This window comes from Danio rerio, chromosome 2 (assembly GCF_049306965.1).
Source record: "Danio rerio strain Tuebingen ecotype United States chromosome 2, GRCz12tu, whole genome shotgun sequence".
Classification (NCBI taxonomy): domain Eukaryota; kingdom Metazoa; phylum Chordata; class Actinopteri; order Cypriniformes; family Danionidae; genus Danio; species Danio rerio.
Window position 1 is genome coordinate 9261167 of NC_133177.1, and position 22954 is coordinate 9284120.

At 37.9% G+C, this 22954-nt stretch overlaps 1 protein-coding gene across 1 annotated transcript in view; it reads right to left on the reverse strand.

The window, feature by feature from the left end:
- ak5 (adenylate kinase 5) overlaps nt 1-22954 on the reverse strand; it is a 213479-nt gene that overhangs the window by 71564 nt on the left and 118961 nt on the right. The window contains exon 7 of the mRNA NM_001100084.1: nt 5600-5690. Within this exon, the coding sequence (NP_001093554.1) occupies nt 5600-5690 (91 nt within the window). The remainder of the gene's footprint in view (nt 1-5599; nt 5691-22954) is intronic.

Consider the following 22954-nt stretch of genomic DNA (forward strand, 5'->3'; position numbering starts at 1 on the left):
AAAGTTTTGAACTACATTTATAGTTAGATCTATAAATATTTGGACATCGACACAATTTTAACATTTTTGGTTCTGTACACCAGCACAATGAATTGATTGGTAGCTTTAATTTGAGGGTATTTATCAGGTGAACGCTGTAGGAATTACAGCTGCATAGAATTGCGTGTGTGTTTTTAGATAATATATAGAAACTTCAAAAGAAAGTAATATATAATATTCTGTATAGAAATATTTGTTATTGGCCAAGCAATTTAAGTTTCAATTTTTGTTTTAGCAGTACAATAGTGACCTAAGTAATATTTAATAGGTACTTCGTACCTCAATGTCAGGGCAGATCCACACACCGCCTCTAGATGGTGCCACTAACTCCGTTAGTTCTCCAGAGAATATAACTTTCCCTGTAATTTAGTAGACTAGTCGGTCAACAATTCAAATGGTAAAAATATTAAGTCCTATTAAACTGAGTAGACTAATATACTTTAACATTCCACCCTGAAAAAAATCATACATCGCTAATAAGAGTTTGTCACTTTCACTTTCCTTATCTTCGGCTTTGTTCCTGTTTTCAATAGTTTTAAATAATTATAAAATGTATGTTTTATAGGTGGGCATGGATTTTTAAAAAATCTAGATTAATCTTGGAATTAGTCTAGATTTAAATGGCTCATTTGAATTCTGCCAAATGCATTTAGTATATGTGTGCCACCCCAAAAATAAGTCTTTGAGAACAGGTTTCTCAAGCCAGGTGGCGCATTACACCAGGGGCTCATCTCCTGTTTACAAAATGCATCACAAACTGCTTGAGAAACTGTTCTACTATAATAATTGGTGATGAAAATAAATTATGTTCAAAAAGATGTACTTGTGTTTACTGACTGTTTATTCAGTTGACCTTGAATTTTGAACTAAAGGCCTACATAAGCTCGAATCAGCGATTTTTGATCACCTTAATCCGACTACAGTCATAACTGAACTAAACAGAAATGGAATTATGACATGAGGAGTATGTAGATATTAGTGGCATTATTGAAGTAAACACCGCAATCAAACTACTACCGTCATGTAGGACTTTTCGCCATATTTTCGCCATAGATCCACACATGTGGCTATCGGTAAAGGACCGCGCACACACACACACACACACACACACACACACACACACACACACACACACACACACACACACACACACACACACACACACACACACACACACACACACATCGTTAGTCGGTTAGTCGGTTTTTTTGCTTTCCATTTGGCATGCATTATTAAAATCCTTAACACTCTTACCAGTCCTTACTGCTTATTTTATGTAGAATACCCTTGTTTGTCACAAACGCATGAATGAAATGTTCATGTATAAAAGTGAAACTGCTGAACTGCAGTTAAAGTCAGGCATCCTGCTGATTTGATTCAGATGGCTCACCGTTCAGGTATATATCTGCGGTAAAATATCAAGGTCAAAGTCATCATAGCTTGCGTAGAATAGACCCAACTCCCAACCCAACTTTGAGAATAGATTAACAGAAATATTTTTTTATTGCGCAATAAGAGTCTCGGCCCACCACTAGTATGACACTACTTTTTATAAATTTGTATTATCTAAACGTATGACCCTTTCCGGTATTAAATTTGAGGTGCTAGACTGTAGCACTGAGTTAATGAAGACATAAGGACAGATGCCTTGCAGAGAGTAATAATAAATGTACGTCCTGCAGCTGTATGTATAATTTACAGAGCGCACGTTGTCATGACATGCAAATGAGAGCGTGGAAAAAGTGCAGAGCCATGCACGCATTCAAATCGATTTCATAATCTTGCATATTGTTGGTGGCTTTGTCACATTATAGACTACACAATATCATTATGTTATATAAACGGTAACTTAGGTTGGTCTACAATTACATTCCTAAAGACGTCTGGAATGAAGCAGCTCCTTTCCTTCAATGACAATGGAGACACCCCCCTCCTCCTACAATAAATAAATAAATTAATTTCTGATTTATGCAAATTACAGTGGTCACCCCATTGAGCTTGGAAAATATGGAAATCCGTATTTATACGGAAAAATCTCATCCCTAAGTGTTTTCAAAAGCACCAATTGATGCGCGCTCCCTCACTTCTCTAAACCCAACCAACAGTTTTAAAAAGCATTCCAGAAAAAGCATTCTCACCCTGTTATTCTCTTGTTTATTTTGAGTTTTGGCTTCTGTTTTTGAGTTACCCACTTTATGGAACCGTTCTTTACCGGACTCGAACCCTGTCGTCGTGGTCAACTCCTTTCTGCTTTTCAAGTTCACAGACGTACATGGCAAGCTAACTGGACAAACTGGTAACAGTGGGAAAGCCGTCTACATGGAGGTAAGCGATCTGGTGATAAGCTCAAAAAGGAACGGGGCCACACCGCCTCGTAGCAGTCATGCAGTACTTCTGGCTATATAATTCACATTCTTCAGAAAGGTATATAGGGCTACGTTTCCAGAATGGACCTGTTTTAAATTACGCTGACACAGTCATGACAATGTAAGACATGGACCTCTTTGAATAGTGAGCTCTTAAGGGAAACTTTCTTACAGTGACTTTGAAAACACCTTTCTGAGGAGATCAAATTAGCACTGGAGGCTTTGTTGTCATCCGGTGGCTCAAGATCAAACCGTCCGTGATGTGCACTTTCTGTCAGGCCGAGGAAATCTTGACAGGATGATTAATTAAAACCAGAGACTGGAAAAACTTTCATTTGTGGCATATCTAAATCCTTTTGACTACTTTGAAAAACACCCATCTTACACAGACAATTTGAGTTTCAGCTGTTCTAAGAAGAAAACTGCCTCTGATGTGTGTTTACAGATTTTGGTGGTTTGATATAAAGTCAGGTACAATAGATGATTTACCCAGACCACCTTAGCTGAAAGCATGGCCAAAGTGTAAAATGGTTGGATAATCACAGATTTTGTCTTCTTTTTTGCCTTTTTCTACTGTTATATAAAGTTGGGGATTGATATTTTTACAGATTTGGCTGATCAGACAGATAATTATTTTGCTTTATTCAACAAACAATACACAGTCAGCCTCTCCTACCCAGAAAAGACTGAACGGTCAGTTTGTAATTCAATTCCAAGGTAATTACATCATAAAAAGGAATGTGCTCGGAAATGAACAGAAACATAGGGCCTACTCACACTATGCCATTCGTACCGTGCCCTGGCCCGTTTCCCGGATCGTTTGAGAAGTGTGAGTGGGCTGAATCGGGCTCAAGCACGGTTCACTTGGCCGGCCCTGGCCCGGTTGGAAGAGGTGTGCCTGAGCGCGGTTCACTTGGGCTTTGGCACGGTACGCTTGTGTGTGAGTGCAAAACGCGCCAAAGCCCGAAACTGAAAACGAGACGTGACTTTTAAGGGACTGTTTCATATGGATTTAATTAATCATTCTTACTGTTCAGTGAACGCAAACTGCCGTAGTTTATTAAAGACAAGAACTCCTCACAGCATGACAGCTGCACGCCTTCAGCAGATCTCCTCATTCCTGCAGCACGAGGGCTTTATGATTGTTTTTGAGCGCCAAAAGTGGCGGATCTGTTTGGCGAAATATCTGACTGCGTGTCACCGCATCCCTAAGGACTGTTTGGCGAAATATTTGACTGCATGTCACTGCATATCAAACGACTGAAACGATATAACTAGAGAAATCTCCACTGTGCTGCTGAGTGAGAGAGCGCTTCTCACTGAACAGCGCAGCAGCGATGACGTAAGCGCACCGAGGCCCATTTGTGGTGTGAGTGCGAGGCGTTGGGGGAGATGGGAGGGGGGACAAGCGTAGCAACTGTACCTAGTGTGAGTACGGCCATAGTCAAGCTCCTATACGCTCCTTGCTTAAGACTTATGCTTTTAATGCAAACCTTTATTCCCTCTTTATGTTTTGCAACAAGTCTCTTGCTCGTGCGTTAATATTATGGTTTTAATCCTCCAGCAATCAATGTTTTAAATACTACCACAGCTAAACAAGATTATGGATAGTTCATGTTTGATGTCCTGGGAGAGCTAATTTGGTGTACTGAACAATTGTTTACATTTTATGCTATTACTTGTGCAAGATATTAACTATTTAAGAAACATATCTGCATCTCACCCATATGCAAAATTACCAAGCAACAACAAAGAACTATAAAACGTGCCTCGGGAAGTTAACTTTCTCATTGGTCAACTTAACTTTTGAGGGTGTTATTCGATCACCCTTATAAAAACTGGTGACTAAGGCCGCATCCCAGAGAACACCGGAGAACTTCAGAACAAGGACAGAGCAAAGTGATCAATCCAGAGACAGTTGTTTCGTTCCAGCTCAGGACAGCTTCTCTTAACCCAAAAATGGGTTAAGCGTATAAAGCTCAGAGATTCCCATCTCTGATATCTTTCTGTTCTTTTTCTGTCGAGAGTCTATTTAAGTTTAGTGTGCCGTGAAACCAGAAGTCAACACGACTAGTCCTTTTGTCGCCTCAAAAACTTGAAACGACAGACTCCAGCCCACTTCAAGGCACACAGGACAAACAGCCGACCATCAGCTCACCATGTGAGAACCACCACTCAATAGTGGGAGTTCTTCACATCACACAAGAAGGCAAGTAACACCTCCGGATTACCACTCAACTGGTGTAAACTAAATGTAACCCTAAAGAAACTATATAAGAGTTAAATTGATAATTTTTTGTTACCTTGGTTTTGGTAACTTGGTACACTCTCTCAAATTCTTTCTTTTCTTCATTTACGCTTCTCTACATCCTGTTTTAATGTGTCTTTGTGTTAGGCATTAGTTTCTGTTAGATTAGTAAATAAAGGGTAATTTTGTATAAAAAAATGTGCCTATGCATGTTTATTAATGCCTTAAACTCTGATCTTGTTACCCAGCTTTAACATAAATGGGTTTTTATTTTTGATAGCAATAGAAGTCAACTGTCTGTTTAAATGATCGCTGGATGATTAGTTTGTTCAGATTTAAAGAGTCGATTCTTTTGATAAATAAAAAAATTGGCAAACTAGAACACGGAAGCAGCTTGAAGTGGAAAGCGTGAGTATGTCTGCGGTCTGGAGGTATTATAAAGCTGATGACGACAATATTGCCATAGTAAACAGTAAGATATATAACTTTAGCATTGCCTGCTGGGTATTTTAAGTTGTGGTGCTATTTGTTTTTATTTTAGATTTTTTTTTTATATATTTACTATTGCACTACAGTCCAAAAGTGAAGAATTTATGTTATTTATTGCACGATTGTTTAAGCTACCTTACATAAATGCTCTGCTTCTTAACAGAGTTGTTGAATGTTAAAATAAGGTGAATTAAATAATAAATAACATCTTGGATCTTTTTCTTCACTCTTCTTAATTTTTAAAAATGTATTATAGAAGTATCGGATCGGGTATCGATAGATACTCAAAATAAAATGACTCGGACTCGGGACATCCCTAGCTTAAACCCTTACCTAACATGTGTGTAATTATATTACAGTACTTTAATTAGGCCATTACATTGTTATCACACTGTAAATTCTTATAAAAAATCTTATATATTTTTAACCAAATTAAGTAGTATTTATATATGCTTACCTGCCACAGGTTCTTTGGTGGGGAACAGTTTGTTGTCAACTGTCATGCTGATGTCATAGAAGACTTCCTCTTCATCTCGATCTGCATCAAGCTGCATAAAAGAAAAATCACTCATGTCAGACAATCAGTACAATATATATATTTCTCAGAAAACAGTTCTAAAGGTGCTATTGACTTGAAAATTCATTGATAACAACCAAAGAAAATAATATGTGCAGAGAAAACAAATCTGGATAGTTTACAAATTAAGTTACGTGTAATAAAATGAAATGATGCAGGGAAAAGGTATTTAATATATGAAGAAAGCTAGGTGTGGAAAGGCAGTGAAAGCCCAGGCAGCAGCTGAAATCTCTAAGTAGTTCTTCAGCAACCCTCTGCCCTTCCTTATTGTAAATAAATATTAGCTGCTTCAGTCTAACACGTACATTACCAAGATGATAAAGATGAAACAAGGGTGGGCATTTCAGCAAGACAATGATCCAAATCACATCCAAGGAAACACTTAAATGCTTTCAGAGAAACATAATGTATAATGGCCCAGACAATCACTTGACTTGAATCCAATAAAAAATACTAAATAGATCAAATAGATAGACGAGACCCACAGAACCATCATGTTTTTACACCCTGTTGAAGTCTGTAAGAAACTCACACCTAAGCAATTCATGTGACTTCATTTTCCATATGAGAGGTGTCTTTAAGCTGCCATCACCAAAAAGCCTTTTAAATAAAACTTTAAATACATTTCATTAGTTCAGTACTTTCTTCTTGTGTTATTTTATTGTTATCATACATAACTAATGAATTTTTGTATTTTGTATATATATTTTTAAACATTTAATCAATCAATCAATCAATCAATCAATCAATCAAACAATCTATCAGTCAGTCAGTCAGTCAGCAAACCAACCAACTAACCAACCAGTCAGTCATGCAGTCAGTCAACAAACCAACCAACTAACCAACCAGTCAGTCAGTCAGTCAGGCAGTCAGTCAACAAACCAACTAACTAACTAACTAACTAACTAACTAACTAACTAACTAACTAACTAACTAACTAACTAACTAACTAACTAACTAACTAACTAACTAACCAGTCAAGTCAACAAACCAACCAACTAACCAACCAGTCAGTCAGGGAGTCAGTCAACTAACCAACCAACTAACAAACTAACCAACCAGTCAGTCAGGCAGTCAGTCAACAAACCAACCAACTAACAAACTAACCAACCAGTCAGTCAGGCAGTCAGTCAACAAACCAACCAACTAACAAACCAGTCAGTCAGGCAGTCAGTCAACAAACAAACCAACCAACTAACCAACCAGTCAGTCAGTCAGTTAGTCAGTTAGTCAGTCAGTCAACCAACAAATCCAACCATTCAACCAACCAACCATCCAGCCAACCAGTCTGTACCTAGTGTGAGTACGGCCATGTTAATATTATGGTTTCAATCCTCCAGCAATCAATGTTTTAAATACTACCAGTCAAGTCAACAAACCAACCAACTAACCAACCAGTCAGTCAGGGAGTCAGTCAACAAACCAACCAACTAACAAACTAACCAACCAGTCAGTCAGGCAGTCAGTCAACAAACCAACCAGCCAACCAGTCAGTCAATCAGTCAGTCAATCAGTCAGTCGGTCGGTCGGTCGGTCAACCAACCAACCAACCAACCAACCAACCAACCAACCAATTCAATCAACCATTCAACCAACCAACCAACCAACCAACCAACCAACCAACCAACCAACCAACCAAATCCATCCAACCAACCAACCAACCAACCAACCAACCAACCAATTAAATCCAATTCAATCCAACCAATCCAAACCAACCAACCAACCAACCAACCAACTAATCTAACAACTGACCCAACCGAACAACCAACCAACCAAGTAATCTAACAATTGAACCAACCGAACAACCAACCAACCAACCAACCAACCAACCAACCAACCAACCAACCAACCAACCAACCAACCAACCAACCAACCAATCAATCTAACCATTCAACCAACCAACCAACCAACCAACCAACCAACCAACCAACCAACCAACCAACCAACCAACCAATGTAACCATTCAACCAGACAACCAACCAACCAACCAACCAACCATTCAACCAGCCAGCCAGCCAACCAACCAACCAACCAACCAACCAACCAACCAACCAGCCAACCAACCAACCAATCTAACCAACCAACCAACCAACCAACCAACCAACCAACCAACCAACCAACCAACCAACCAACCAACCAACCAACCAACCAACCAACCAACCAATGTAACCATTGAACCAGACAACCAACCAACCAACCAACCAACCAACCATTCAACCAACCAACCAACCAACCAACCAACTAACCAACCAACCATTCAACCAACCAACCAACCAACCAATCTAACTAACCAACCAATCCAACCAACCAACCAACCAACCAACCAACCAACCAACCAACCAACCAACCAACCATTCAACCAACCAACCAACCAACCAACCAACCAACCAACCAACCAACCAACCAACCAACCAACCAACCAATCTAACTAACCAACCAATCCAACCAACCAACCAACCAACCAACCAACCAACCAACCAACCAACCAACCAACCAATTATTCATAATTATATATATATATATTATAATTATAATACTGTTATGCTATAAACACTATAAATGCAGTTCAGAATAATGAGTTCAGTTTGGTGGCCCAACACATCCATGTAAATAAGATTACAGACAGCATGAGCCACCAATTTAAGGCTTGGGCAGACACTCATTTGTTTGGAACCATGGTGTGATTCATCAATGAAAGCAGACTTCAGCTCAATCTCATTATTTCTTCACCGTGCACTTCTCTGAGAACACAAAACAATGATAACACTTCAGTTTAACTGGCTTATTTATCTTAATATCATTAAAATATTAATTATTTATTAGTACTTATATGATCTAATTCTACATCCATAATCATATCCAATAACTAATCCCAACTACTACATTACAAACTATTAATAAGCAGCTAATTAGTAGTTTGAGCAAATAGTTTTACTTAATGGTTTGTTAATTGTATATTACAATGAAGTTTGGCCAAAATAACATCTTAAGTTCCAGTGCTTATAAGACAATTCACAGAAACCCTACCTTAAGCAATGCACAGTGACAAAAAAATCTTGAGAAATGGGGAAGCAAAGCAACGACCCCCTCCAACTTGTCTGAATGTTTCCATGACAACAGACTATAACAGGCCTGAGCATTGCAGGTAGTGCGTGGGAGTGCCCTTCCAGCTTCAGAAGACTGTGTACCTGTCATATCATTATTGCATAAACTGAAAGGTCCTGATCATTGGAAGCGAACGCATATTTATTGCTTTTTTTTTTACATACTTTTCCATCCCAAAGTCCCAATTCTATCCATTTCCAGTCATCTGCTTGGCCTTTATCTATTTTTAGATGAGTGGTCTGAGAAAAAGCATCAATTAATCAGTCACTACGAGTTATGTTTTGGTGAGGGGGGATTCCAGACTAAGGGATTCCACTTAAAAGAACAATTACTCTGAAATGTATTGAAGTTAAGTTCTGTATATGGGTATTGCAGCTGCCCACATACAGTTACTCATTTGGGTCACACTTTATTTTGATGGTCCGTTTAAGTTACATTGCATCTACATGCCCACTAATTCTCATTAGATTATAAGCAGACTGTTAGGTTGGGGTTAGGGTTAGTGTAAGTTGACACGTACTTGCAGTTTCTTATAGTTAGAAGTTTCTTATATTCAGTGAAATGTCTGTTGAAGGAGCATATCAACAGATATTAAGCAGACCGTCTACTAATACTCAAATAGAACACCAAAATAAAGTGTTGCCAGCTTTCTTGCTTTAAAGCCGACCAGTCTGTATGAAGAGTGCTTACTATTATGCTTAATCGTGTCTCAGAGACTGTGAGAAAAGGTGCAGGATTGCAGCCTCCGGGGGGTGTAAACTCTAATTGCATGTCTCAGCTCACTTGGGATCTCTCCCTCTACAGTCAGATGCTTCCTAAATCATTGTGCACCATTCTGACATGCTCACAACAGCTAATGCTACCAGGGAATGATGACTTTAACTTACATTTACGTTTACATTTAGGCATTTAGCAGAGGCTCTGTCTAAAGTGACTTACAAATGAGGTGATTCAACATGAAGCAAGATGCACAAGAAGCGCTACTTATACAAAGCAACTGATACTGCTCAGAGAAGTAAGATCTAGTGCAGGGGTCACCAAACTTGTTCCTGGAGGGCCGGTGTCCTGCAGATTTTAACTCCAACCCTAATCAAACACACCTAAACAAGCGAATCAAGGTCTTATTAGGTATACTTGAAACATCCAGGCAGGTGTGTTGAGGCAAGTTGGAGCTAAACCCTGGAGGGACACCGGCCCTCCAGGACCGAGATTGGTGACCCCTGATCTAGTGTAAGGAGGGGAAGGAAACTTTATTATTATTCATTCATTTTCTTTCTGGCATAGTCCTTTTATTAATCAGGGGTCGCCACAGTGGAATGAACCAACATATCCAGCATATGTTTTATGTAGTGGATGCCCTTCCAGCCGCAACCCAATGCTGGAAAACATACATACAAACTCATTCACATTTATAGACAGCCAATTTAGCTTATTCAATTCACCAATACTGCATGTCTTTGGACTGGAGGAGACACCGGAGCACCCAGAGGAACCCACGCATATGGGGAGAACATGCATACTAGACACAGAAATGCCAACTGACCCAGCCAGGGCTCGAACCAGCAACCTTCTTGCTGTGAGGCGATCATGCTGCCCACTGCGTCACTGTAATGCTAATTTATTTTTGTTATTATTATTGTTATTATTATTATTTGTGATGTCGTGAACCTGGAGTGGGTGCACTATGAGGCGTGAGAGGCCTGACACAAAAAAAATCATCCCCCCCGAAAAACAATCCAATATTTATTTACAAGGATGTGCGAAATAATGTCCAGTGCAAAAAAAAAAAACAAAAAAAAAACACACACACACACAAACATATGCATATATATATATATATATATATATATATATATATATATAAATCCCGTCGATGGTTTGTCTATAGGCTGACATACGAGTGATATGCTGATGAATCGAGGCTTAAAATGCTCCAGTGTCCCTGTATCACAAATGATATGGCGTGGGCACGTATGGCTGTCAGTGGAGCTGGTTCTCTTGTATTTATTGATGATAGGCCTGCTGACAAAAGCAGGATGAGTTTTCAAGTGTTTCAGGCAATATTTTCTGCTCATATTAAGCCAAATGCTTCAGAACTCACTGGACGATGCTTCACAGTGCAGATGGAGAATGAAGAGTTTTTGAAGGGAAAGACGTGAAATTTAATGCAACGGCCAAGTCAATCACATGATCTGAATCCGATTGAGCATGCATTTTACTTGCTAAAGACAAAATTGAAGAGAAAATGCCCCAAGTTCAAGCAGAAACTGTAGATAGTTGATGTAGATTCCTGGCAGAGAACTACCAAGAATGAAACCCAGCGTCTGATGAGGTCTATGCGTTCCAGACTACAGGTTGTAATTTACTGTAAAGGATTTGCAACCAAGCATTAAAAAGTGAAAGTTTGATATATGATTATTATTTTGTCCAATTACTTTTGGTCCCTTAACAAGTGGGAGGCAAACTGTTGTAATTCCTACAACATTCACCTGATTTGGATGTAAATACCCTCAAATTCAAGCTGATAGTCTTCAGTTAAAGCACATCTTGCTTCAATTCAAATCCATATGTTGGTGTATAAAGACAAAAATGTTAGAATTGTGTTGAAGTCCAAATATTTATGGACCTAAGTGTGTGTATATACAGTACGCACACGCACGCACGCACGCACTCATGTACACACGCACGCACACACACACACACACATATATATGTACTTTCAGTGATGCCAAAGAACCATTTAAGGCTCCGCAAATAAGCTTTTATTACTAAGGACCTTCCTTCATTCTTAGTCTGAAGAATATAAATGACCAATAGCAACTGAAACAAATGTATCAACACTGCTTGGTAAAAGAGCATTCCCATTTTAGAGTGGTATTCAGGGTTCAGGGTATTCATCTTCTAAGGTCTGCTTTGGAAAGATGGTGAGGGGGGGGGGGGGGGGGGTGGGTACATATTGGGATTCAGTGCCTCGCAACAGTGTCAAAAACATATCTGAGGTCTGAGTTTAATGCTTTTGATGAAATGGAGAATCATGAAGTGTGACCATTCCATTCCAGACTGATAAAACTGCTGTTTACTTTTCTCTTTTGACCATCCAGATGCAGACAAAATATAGACTCCTCACAAGTATTATGTTTTGTTTCCAAGGCAAAGGTACAACAGATTTTAAAACAGACTGCAGATTGAGAATTAAATCTCTCTGTGTGTGTATGTTTGTGTTTCAACATATTTTCTAATATAATCATACTGTAATATTCTTGATTACATTTTAAGATGTTATGAGTAGTTCCCGAAATAAAACACAACTTTCACTCAAAACACATACATATAGTATTTATGGCAAATCCAAAGAACCATAGATAACCTTAAAGTGGTTATTACATCCACATTCTCATAAACAAAGTAGACTATATATATATATATTAAGACATACTCTTAGTAGGTTTTTTTTTTCTTAGATGCAGTATTTTCAGTCAATTCAGAATTGATAGTAACTCAAAATATCTATTATACAGTACATTCACCGGCCACTTTGTTTGGTACAAAGTACTCTTACTAGTACCAGGTTGGACCCACTTTTGCCTTCAGAACTGCCTTAATCCTTCATGGCATAGATTTAACAGTGTACTGAAAATATTCATTAAAGATTTTGGTCCATACTGACATGATAACATCACGCAGTTGCTACAGATTTGTCGGCTGCACATCCATGATGTGAATCTATCGTTTCACCACATTCCAAAGGTGCTCTATTGGATTAAGTTCTGGTGACTGTGAGGCCATTTGAATACAGTGAACTCATTGACATGTTCAAAAAACCAGTCTGAGATGATTCATTGCATGCTTCATAACTGGAAGTAGCCATTAGAAGATAAGTATACTGTGGTAGTAAAGGGATTGGCCTGGGTCAGCAACAATACTCAGGTAGGCTGTGGTAATGACACAATGCTCAGTTGGTACTAATGGGCCCAAAGTGTGCCAAGAAAATATCCTCCACACCATTACTCCATCACCACCAGGCTAAACCTTGTATCAAGGCAGGATGGATCAATGCTTTCATGTTGTTGATGCCAAATTCCGACTCTACCATATGAATGTCAAGAAGTCAAGACTTATCAGACCAGGCAATGATTTTCTGTCTTCTATTGTCCAAATTTGGTGAGCCTGTGTGAATTGTAACCTCAGTTTCCAGTTCTTAGCTGAAAGGAGTGGCACCCGGTGTGGTCTTCTGCTGCTGTAGCCCATCCGTCTCAAGGTTCAATGTGTTGTGCATTCAGAGATGCTCTTCTGCATACCTCAGTTGTAACGAGTGGTTATTTGAGTTCCTGTTGCCTTTCTATCAGCTGGAACCAGTCTGGCCATTCTCCTCTGACCTCTGGCATCAACAAGGCATTGCACCAATAGAACTGTCGCTCACTGGATATTTTCTCTTCTTCAGACCATTCTCTTTAAACCCTAGAGATGGTTGTGCGTGAAAATCCCGGTAGGTCAGCAGTTTCTGAAATACCCAGACCAGCCTGTCTAGCACCATCAACCATACCATGTTCAAAGTCACTTAAATCACCTTTCTTCCCCATTCTGATGCTCGGTTTGAACTGCAGCAGATCATCTTGACCATGTCTACTTGCCTAAATACATTGAGTTGCTGCCATGTGATTAGCTGCAGTTGGACAGGTGTACCTAATAAAGTGGCCGATGAGTGTATAACAAAAAAGTTTACTAAATCTTTCTTTGTTAAAGGATAAAGATGTAATTGACTGTTTTTAGAAAACTTATATAGTTTATTTTACTTTATTTTTAAAAGACTACTTATTTATGGGTCACATTTTACAATAAGGTTTTATTAGTTAATTTATTTACAAATTTTGACTAACATTGAACAATACTTTATTGCATTTATTAATCATAGTTCAGCATTTACGAATGCATCATTAAAATACAAATTTCTGCTTGTTTACATTAAGTTAATAAGAACACACAATGAACAACTTGGTTTTTATTGACTAACATTAACAAACTTCATTTTATACTGTAATAAATGGTTTGTTCACTGTTTGTTCATGTTAGTAAATACATTAACTAATGTAACCACATTGTAAAGTGTGACCATTTTATGAAATGAAAGGTTGCTGTTGTAGTGGCATAATAAAACAATTTTGTTCACCTTATGGTGCAATTAATAAAGCAATAAAAGAAATTACAAAACGGAGAAGCACTACCGCATGACTGTCACCTAACAAAAATAACATGCTCTGAAAATAGATCTGTTATATAACAAATGCTATGATCCTCATGGATTCGCAAAGAAAAAAAATTCTAGGGAAATGATTGGTGCGCTATCATTGATCACTTCAAAATAATAAGTACATTAACCTCTGAAACCCGAACATCGACACACACAGCTTTCGTTCAGAAGTCATTTGAGAGCAGAGTTAAAAGGCTTTGAGTTTTTCAAGAAATGACATCAAAACCCCATGCGGCAGCACCGAAGAGACTTGCCACCGAAGCATTATAGATGGCTAATTAAAGTGCTCTATTTCTGCTATGAAAGAATGAACTTCAAAGATCTAAAAGCAGTTTTCTTTCTCTCACTCGGTTACACTTAAACAAGGTTAAAGCGGAGTCCATCGTCACAGTGAAGCTTTTTCTCACACACGAGATCCAGGGGAAACTAGGAATACGGTTGCAGTATTTTTTTCTTCGAGGCTCTAAATTTAAATGTTGTTTTCGTGCGATACTTCTTATCTGCATAGCATGTACGTCATGGGGTGTAATTATTGACCTCAAATAACATCAATCAAACGTGTTGCAGGACAAAGCTCACATACTGAGCAAGATTGTGAGGACGTTTCTAATCGCTGTCTGAGGCGGAATTCAAGGGCGACCGGTTATAAATTATTTGGAAACATGAATCTTTTGAGAGGCTTTATAGGTCACTCGATTTGATGTGCTACAGTATATCTCACTGACATTTTGATGTACTTTTTATAAGTTTGAGGTTAGGAAGATTTCGGTAAGAAACTAATGCTTTTCAGAAAAGACACATTGTCTCGCATGTACCGTTTTGATGGACAGCGGTGGAAAAAGGCCACATTTGCTCATTTATAAAAAAACTAAAATATATTAAAGGATAGTTCACCCATATACACATGCTTAAGTGGTTTCACATGAGTTGTCTAACACTAAAATTAAATATTTTGAAGAAAGTTGGACTCTGAAGGCCTCTGACTTGTATAAAAATGACTATGGGAGTTAATAGCTACGTTTCCATCCACCTATTTTTATTATACCTGTCAGCCCTTCTGTTTTTCCCGGGATTCTCCCGTATTTTACAGTTTATCCCGCTATCATCCCGTAAAGGTATTTCTCCTGTATTTTCAGTCTTTCGCTGAAGGGTGGCAATAAACATTAAAGAGTCGATTCTCCTTTTTTGCAACCCATACCACCGAACCACCAGGGGCCGCCCCTTGCTCTTAAATGTGAGTCTGTTCTGTGCTTTAATTTTATTTGGGTATGAAAACACTTTGAAATGAATAAAAAAGCGTTGGGATTCCCTTCCTTTTCATTACAGGTGCCTATACAATCCTCAAAAATGGTTATAAACCGGTGCGTGACCTGTCAGCTGACGTGCTTCACAGTGATAAATAGACGATGTTTCCCAAACGGATTCTGTATACGCTATTTGAAGTGAAAGTCTAGGTTTTGGGTGCGTTTTTTAACTTTTTTTTTTTTTTTTTACATATACACAAAATTTTATGTATGAAAAACTCTGATATCATGTTTATGTAAAGTTTATATCTTCCTGTCACATGGTAATAAACTAGTTAACTGTGCTAATAATAACAACAATCTGTTTTCATCAATGATGCTACTTCTTCCCCCCTCAACTAACTTAATGAAGTACACTTTGCCAACAAGTGGAAAAAAAATTACTGAAGAAACATTTCCGCACCTTCGAATTTTCTTTCCTTAAGTCAGAGCTTTTCTAAAACTCTGACATCCAAGTGATTACCAGCTTTTGCAGACATTTCTCCACATGACATGGTACCTGCAACTTGCTTCTTTCTCTCCCACTGTGCAGCGCTTTAACATGTCTCTAAAAGGGATGAGGAACCCAAATATATAGCCAGCATAACAGGTTGAGCTTCAGTCAGAAACGACGCTGAGTCACAATCTGCCACGTACACATCCACAAACAGCACATGTGGAGCCCTGCTGTTCGGCACAAAACTGCTTAACAGCTGTTCTCACTTGGGAGTCAAATTTACATTACAAAGTAAGTTGAATATAAATAAATAAATAAATAAATAAATAAATAAATAAATAAATAAAAACGTAACATAAAAGTTTGCAGTGCAGAAGCAATGTTGACTAAGTAGGTCATGCTAACCTTATATTATTATTAAAATATTTTAAAGCACAATTATTTTAACCATGCAGTAGCAGTTCAGGGTTCATAATTACTACACTGTAAATTTTACTGGCTGAATTAAATTTTTAATTTCAATGAAAGTAATCTTTTGAGTAGTGCCAGACAGAATCTGCGGACATTTATGTTTACTATTTTTGCAGAGAATTTTGTAAAAAAAAAAAAAACTGCGGATTTATGCTGAATGATTTTAGGAGCATCATAACTAATAACCTAACATATGTAATACAGAGTAAAACATTCTAACTTTTATTTAATGTTTACAATGCAAATCCAATTAGATCCACTTATTTGGTAAACAAAGCAAGCATCTTATACAATATATCTATGAAAATACAGAAAATATTACTTTACAAACTGTTTTGTAAATAAATCATAGGAACATTTTTAATATTACTATTATTATATCACAATAATATTAGTGAAATTAATTTAAAAACGGAATAAATATAACTGTACACATATTTACGCAAGTCAATGTATAGACTCAATGATGGGCTAAAAATCTGGATTTGTGCGTGCACATATTTTGTGTTGGCCTACTTATGAGTAATTTTAACTTAAATTACAATAAACTGACTAAAAACAGTTATTGCAACTTAAAAAATTAAGTTAGACACATGATTAATTACTAAGTTTTAATTAACATAAAAACCTTTTCAATACTTTTTGATGATGTGATTTTTTTTAGTGCATTCTGGTAAATTCAATGTATATGCAATACATTATTCATTACAGTTGAGTTAGTGTACTCTCAGTGCTGGATTGTGGCTGGAAGAGCATCTGCTGCATAAAACATATTCCAGAGTAATTGGCAGTTCATTCCCATGAGGCAACCCCTTCATAAATTAAAGGAAAGTGAGTAATTACAAATACATATAATTTAACAGGTATGTATGTATGTATGTATGTATGTATGTATGTATTATTATTATTATTATTATAATTATTATTTTGTATATTATAATTACATATTGTTTTAATTTTGCTCATATATTCAAGCCAGGCTCATTTTGAAATCATACCTCTATATAGCTTTTTGGAGAGCACCAAATACGCAGTTTTTGTTTTCGCAAATCCACCAGATGGCGCTGTATACGCTTTTTGAGATTTCAAATTTCTCTCGCGAGTGCCATTTATACCTGCTTTTCTTACATAAATCCACCAAAGGTTGCTGTCGACTGACTGACTGACCGACCGACTGACCGATCGACTGACCCACCCTCCTCCTTCCCTTAACCCAACTGATAGTGTTTTTAAAAGCACCAATTGACCAGTGTCCACCCACATCACTAAACCCAACCGATAGTGTTTTTAAAATCACCGATTGACCAGAGCCTACGCACTTCCCTAAAATCAACTGACAGTGTTTTAAAAAAAGCAATCCAAAAATTAAAAGCCCCCTGATTTTAACCACATTCCCACCCTGTTATTTACTTGTTTATTTTATTTGTTGACTTTTGTTTTTGTCTTACCTGCTTTCTGGAATCGTTCTAGACCAAACTCAAACCCTGTCATCGCAGTCAACTGCTCTCTGCGTCTCAAGTCCACTGATGTACGCAGTGAGCCACTGGACCAACTGGTAACAGAGGGAAAGCCGTCCGTATGGACGTGAGCCAGCTGGTAGGAAAGGAACAGCATCAAACCGCCTCGTAGCATTCGTTTGAAGACGAAATGCAGCCATTCGTGTCAGGACACTGGCTTGAACTTTCTCTTTTTTATCTCTTTCTCTCTTTGCTTTTCATTCTTGCAGCGTGCACTCAGCTGATCATTATTACTGATCAGTGCGCACATGGCTTGCTGTACCTGTGACCGGTCTCTTCTAATTTCCTTGCTATTTGAGCTCTCCCTTTTCCACTTTCTAGTCGCTAATGTGTCCTGTCACTATTCAGGCTCGTATATCTCACTACGTTATCTCGTATTGATTCCTGTCATTGTCATTCATTACTTCATGTTGTGATTCTGTTATTCTCTTCTGCCCAGTTTTTGCTTGGTTGCCTGTGATTTTTCAGTTTTATTTTGGATACACCACGACTTGGGTTGTGACGGTGAGGAAATTTCCCCACCGGTTAATCGACATGTGTCAACACCGGTAATACCGGTATCACCGTGGGAGTGGGCGTTTCTTCATTTCCTCTTTTTTTCTGCTTTTAAATAGCTTATAAATGCGTGCGTATAATACTTTTACTTTGAGTTTTGAGGGAATTACCAATTTGGCGTCAATTGTTTGAATGGACGAAAAGGAAACTACAAAAAATAAATCCCTGTTATTAAACAAAACATAACTTTTATTAACATAACGAATAAAACACAACAATGCTACAGGCTGAAAAAAACTGTGGAAGTTGGAACCATACAAATACTAACCATAAACGCCTATATATTAACAGCTTAGTCCTTATGAACAATCCGTTAATAAAATACATTATTAAATAGGGATGTAACGGTATTGTAAATACCGTCATACCGCAATATAAATTTTTTTCGATATTACCGAAGTCGCATGACTCGGTAAAACTATGGGTCTTCTGAGAAAATTTGCTCAGGCGAATGAAGCGAACGGGAGGTACCGGAAACTACAATTCCCATCAGCCCATGCTTGACCATCATCCCTTGCGGTCTGTTGTCGCTACAGATCCAGTAATGCGGAAATGGAGTGTGCTGCTAGAAGCGGGGATGAAAAAGAGCTGGAAAACTCTAAAGCGGGTGTTGTCGCGGCGCGCGTACTGAATAGCGGTGTTGTCGCGCGAGTTCTTATCAGCTGTGTTGTCGCGCGCGTACTGAATAGCGGTGTTGTCGCGCGAGTTCTTATCAGCTGTGTTGTCGCGCGAGTTCTTATCAGCTGTGTTGTCGCGCGAGTTCTTATCAGCTGTGTTGTCGCGCGCGTACTGAATAGCGGTGTTGTCAGCACACTGTTCAGATTGATGCAGACATGAGACCTCTATCTTACTCATGGTTTGTCCTCTCAAGTGGGGGAAAGACAATGCACAACATTACCCACTGCTGTCAACCTGGGCCAAGTCATATCTCTCTTGTCCCAGAAACCTCAGTCCAAAATGAGAGGGTTTTTTTCTGTTGCAGGGGACATTGTAAATGCCCAGAGATACCAGCTTTTACCAGATTATATTTATATGATAATTTTCCTTTAAACCCATCTCTATCTAAGTGAGTGAGTGATTAAATGTTGAATGTGATGAGTTTTCAACAATACTAAATTGAAACTTTATTTTTTTTTACATGGTTTAATATTTTTTTGTTATTAAAATTAAAGTTCCTGTTTCAAAGCTTACAGATAGATGGCTAATTTGTATGTCATTGACACTTTTGGCACTTTTTTGGAGTATTTTCATAAGTTTTGTTTTTTCCTGTAAATGATTCAATAAATACCGTACCGTGACATTCATACCGAGGTATTACCGAACCGTGAAATTCTGATACCGTTACATCCCTATTATTAACGAATCTATAGGCTATTGAAGAATAAACCGAATGTGAAATATGATCCTTGCATAATGATCACAACTAAACAAGCGAGCACTCATTTTATATATAAACTATATAAAAAATGTTAAGAATTGGAACATTATGTAAAAAATCTAAAGACTACAGGCTAAATAAAAGCGCCTCGTCAGAGCTAAACATCACCGCACACGTGTCAGTTTACAGCTTCTGGAAAGATCAGACAACCTATACAGATCACACAATCTCAATAAACAACATGTAAATGTATAAATATTTCGATAAGTATTGTTATGGAATATTAATAACTATATGATCTTGCTTTTTGGTTATATCGATACAGCTTTGATCTCTCTTACAAGTGGCAGTTTACAGGCGCAGCATAAGGGCGTCTCACACTGTCAGTGGCGGAATACACACAGCACTGGCAAGACGTTTTATTTTTATTTTATTTGTTGCAGATTTGCGTGTTGTTCCTTTTAAAAATACCTTTTATTTTTTAAATCTCTCAAGTTAATGTTATCTAGCGAGTAACTATCGAGTCCCTCGGATTGGAGTTCAGTGCGCAGTAAGACTATTGATCAACCGCCCTGTAAGTTTAAACACTACAGGTCCACAGCTCTGGTGTGGTATGAATTACATGTTTTAAATGACAGCGAGACATGCTACGTTTAGTTTTTATTGTATAATATACGTTATAACCCAGTACACAGTACAATAATATGTTTTGAATGGCTTGTCTATTGACGGCGTATATAGCCGTTAATTAAACATGCTGAGCATATTTTCATTATTATTAAAACACATTAATACAAATTAGCCACCCTTTGATTTTTTTTCGTTTACGTGTATTTTTATCAAATGAAAAATGCAATGAATTGTTAATTTTAGTTTTCATTTTATTAGAATTAATAGGCCTATAATTTATAGGCTACACAACTCATAGCCTATCTTTGGCTCCAATTGCGTTTTTACAGATATCCTACCAATAGACTTTTTTTTTGGCTCAAAGACATTTATGCCTGTTAAATTCAGCAGTGCATTTTGACAGATTTCGTAAAGGCTTCAGCTATTCTACCTGTCAGCTGCACCTGCCTAAGTTTTGCAACTTGACTTGTGTTGCGGCTCGATGTCTGAATGAGAGAGAGAGAGAGAGAGAGAGAGAGAGAGAGAGAAAGAGAGAGAGACAGATCAATCCTCAGATTCGATGTGTGGCCGCACGTCTCAGTTAGGCTACTTTATTGCAATTTCTAATATTGGTTCATCTAAATAAACTTTTCATTTATTAAAAGCCGAAATATTGCCAGATAAAAGAAGCAACTTTCGTTTTTTGAAGAGCGGCATCAGTTATAAAAGACGCGCGCACACACAGGATGCGCTCTTGTCAGCCTATTCATTATGGATTTTTTTAACATTAAACACATAATCAAGTGGAAAAAGAACAGCTGAACTTCGGAAAAAGTGCTCGCGTTGCCACGATGTTGTTTCTCTGCAGTTGGATTGTCAATGGCGCTGCTAAATCACTCGCATTGCTAAATCACTCGTTTTAATAAAAAAATAAGATATTTATTATTAAACATTGTGAGATGATGGTCGCGTGATTTTTTTAAAATTAGAGTATGCGTTGCGTATTTATGGCTATTGATCTATCCGCGACCCACCCATAGTTAAACATAAGGTGCGTGTATAAATTAGTTATGTTTCCAGATACTGCCACCTTTGTCAGGCAAAGTTTGCAGATTGTCTCATTAACGTCTTCAGGTTCTCTTTTGCATTTGGTTTGAACCCAAAATATTGCCAAACAGGCGCTTTTGCATTGCGCCATCCTCTTTCTGTAAATTCGACTCCTCTTTTCTCCTCACGTGGTAAATGAAATATGAAGCACTGTAGCTATGTTTAGATTTTAATTATAAAGCATGCTCTCATTTTAAGTCAATTATTTATATGTTCCATTTATTTCAAATAAATGTTTAATAAAAAAAACGAATACTTAAAAAAAAAAATGTGGGGACGGTGTTGCGTCTTAACACCGGTATCACCTTCAACACCGTCTGTCGTGGCAAGCCTAACCACGACCAGCTACCTACCTTCAACTTTGCCTGTCTGACGCTGAGCTTGACTGTCCTTTGTTGTCCTATCTGTCTCCCGATCAATACCAGCCTGCCTGACTTCTTTCACGCCCGCCGATTTGGACACCGGTTGCCTTGTAACCTTTCCCTCTCGCTGAACAATCACATAATTTAACTTGAGTCTTGAGCCTCGGCTCGTCGTTGTTTTAAACAGTTAATAAAATCCTTTGTTTTGACAGCATTTGCGTTTGGATCCTTCTCTCTGGGTGTGTTAATATGTACTTCTGGCTACATAATTTGTGATCTCCAGAAATGTATATAGGGGTACATTTTCAGAATGAGCCTATGTTGCATATATTCCTAGCAGGACATTTTCTGAGGGCCATCAAATTTAGGTGAAAATCATCAAAAATGCTGGTGGTGGCGGCAACCTAAAAACTCAATTCTGGCGATAAAAGAGTTAATGTCAGATAAATCACACAAATTATATAGGGATGACATCAATATTTTGACCACATGGTTGAAAACAGACTTTCTTTATTTGTATTGTGTTATGCCATAGTATAGACACAGCAAAGTGCTGAAAACATTCAATTTTTGGTGCCTGTGGACGTGTTGCTACAGATTTCTTGGCTGCAAACCAGTTTGAGATGATTTTAGTTTTGTAACATGGTGCGTTACATCCTGCTGGAAGGAGCCATTAGTGGGAACACTGTGGTCATACTGTAAATGGATCAACATGGCCAGCAACAATACTCAGGTAGGTTGTAGTGTTTAAACATGCTCAAGTGGTCCAAATGGTTCAAGAAAATGATACCCCCCCACCACCATTATACCACTACTTCTGACCCTTTGGTACATGAAAGAATAGATCCAGATATATGTTTTTCTTTCTCTCAGCTCAAAAACAATCTGACTATTCTCTTCTAACCTTGTTTTCAACCAGAACTGCATTGCACTGTCCCTTTTTCAGACCATTTCCTGTAAACCCTATCGTTGTGTGTAAAAAAATCTCAGTAAATCAGTGATTCTGAACAGGACTGCCATGTTCAAAATCACTTGAAAGATCTTTTTCAACCAAGTGTGATGTTCGGTTTAAAGTTTGACCACTTTTACATGCCTACATTTTACATTCATTTCTTATTCATTCATTCATTCATTCATTCATTC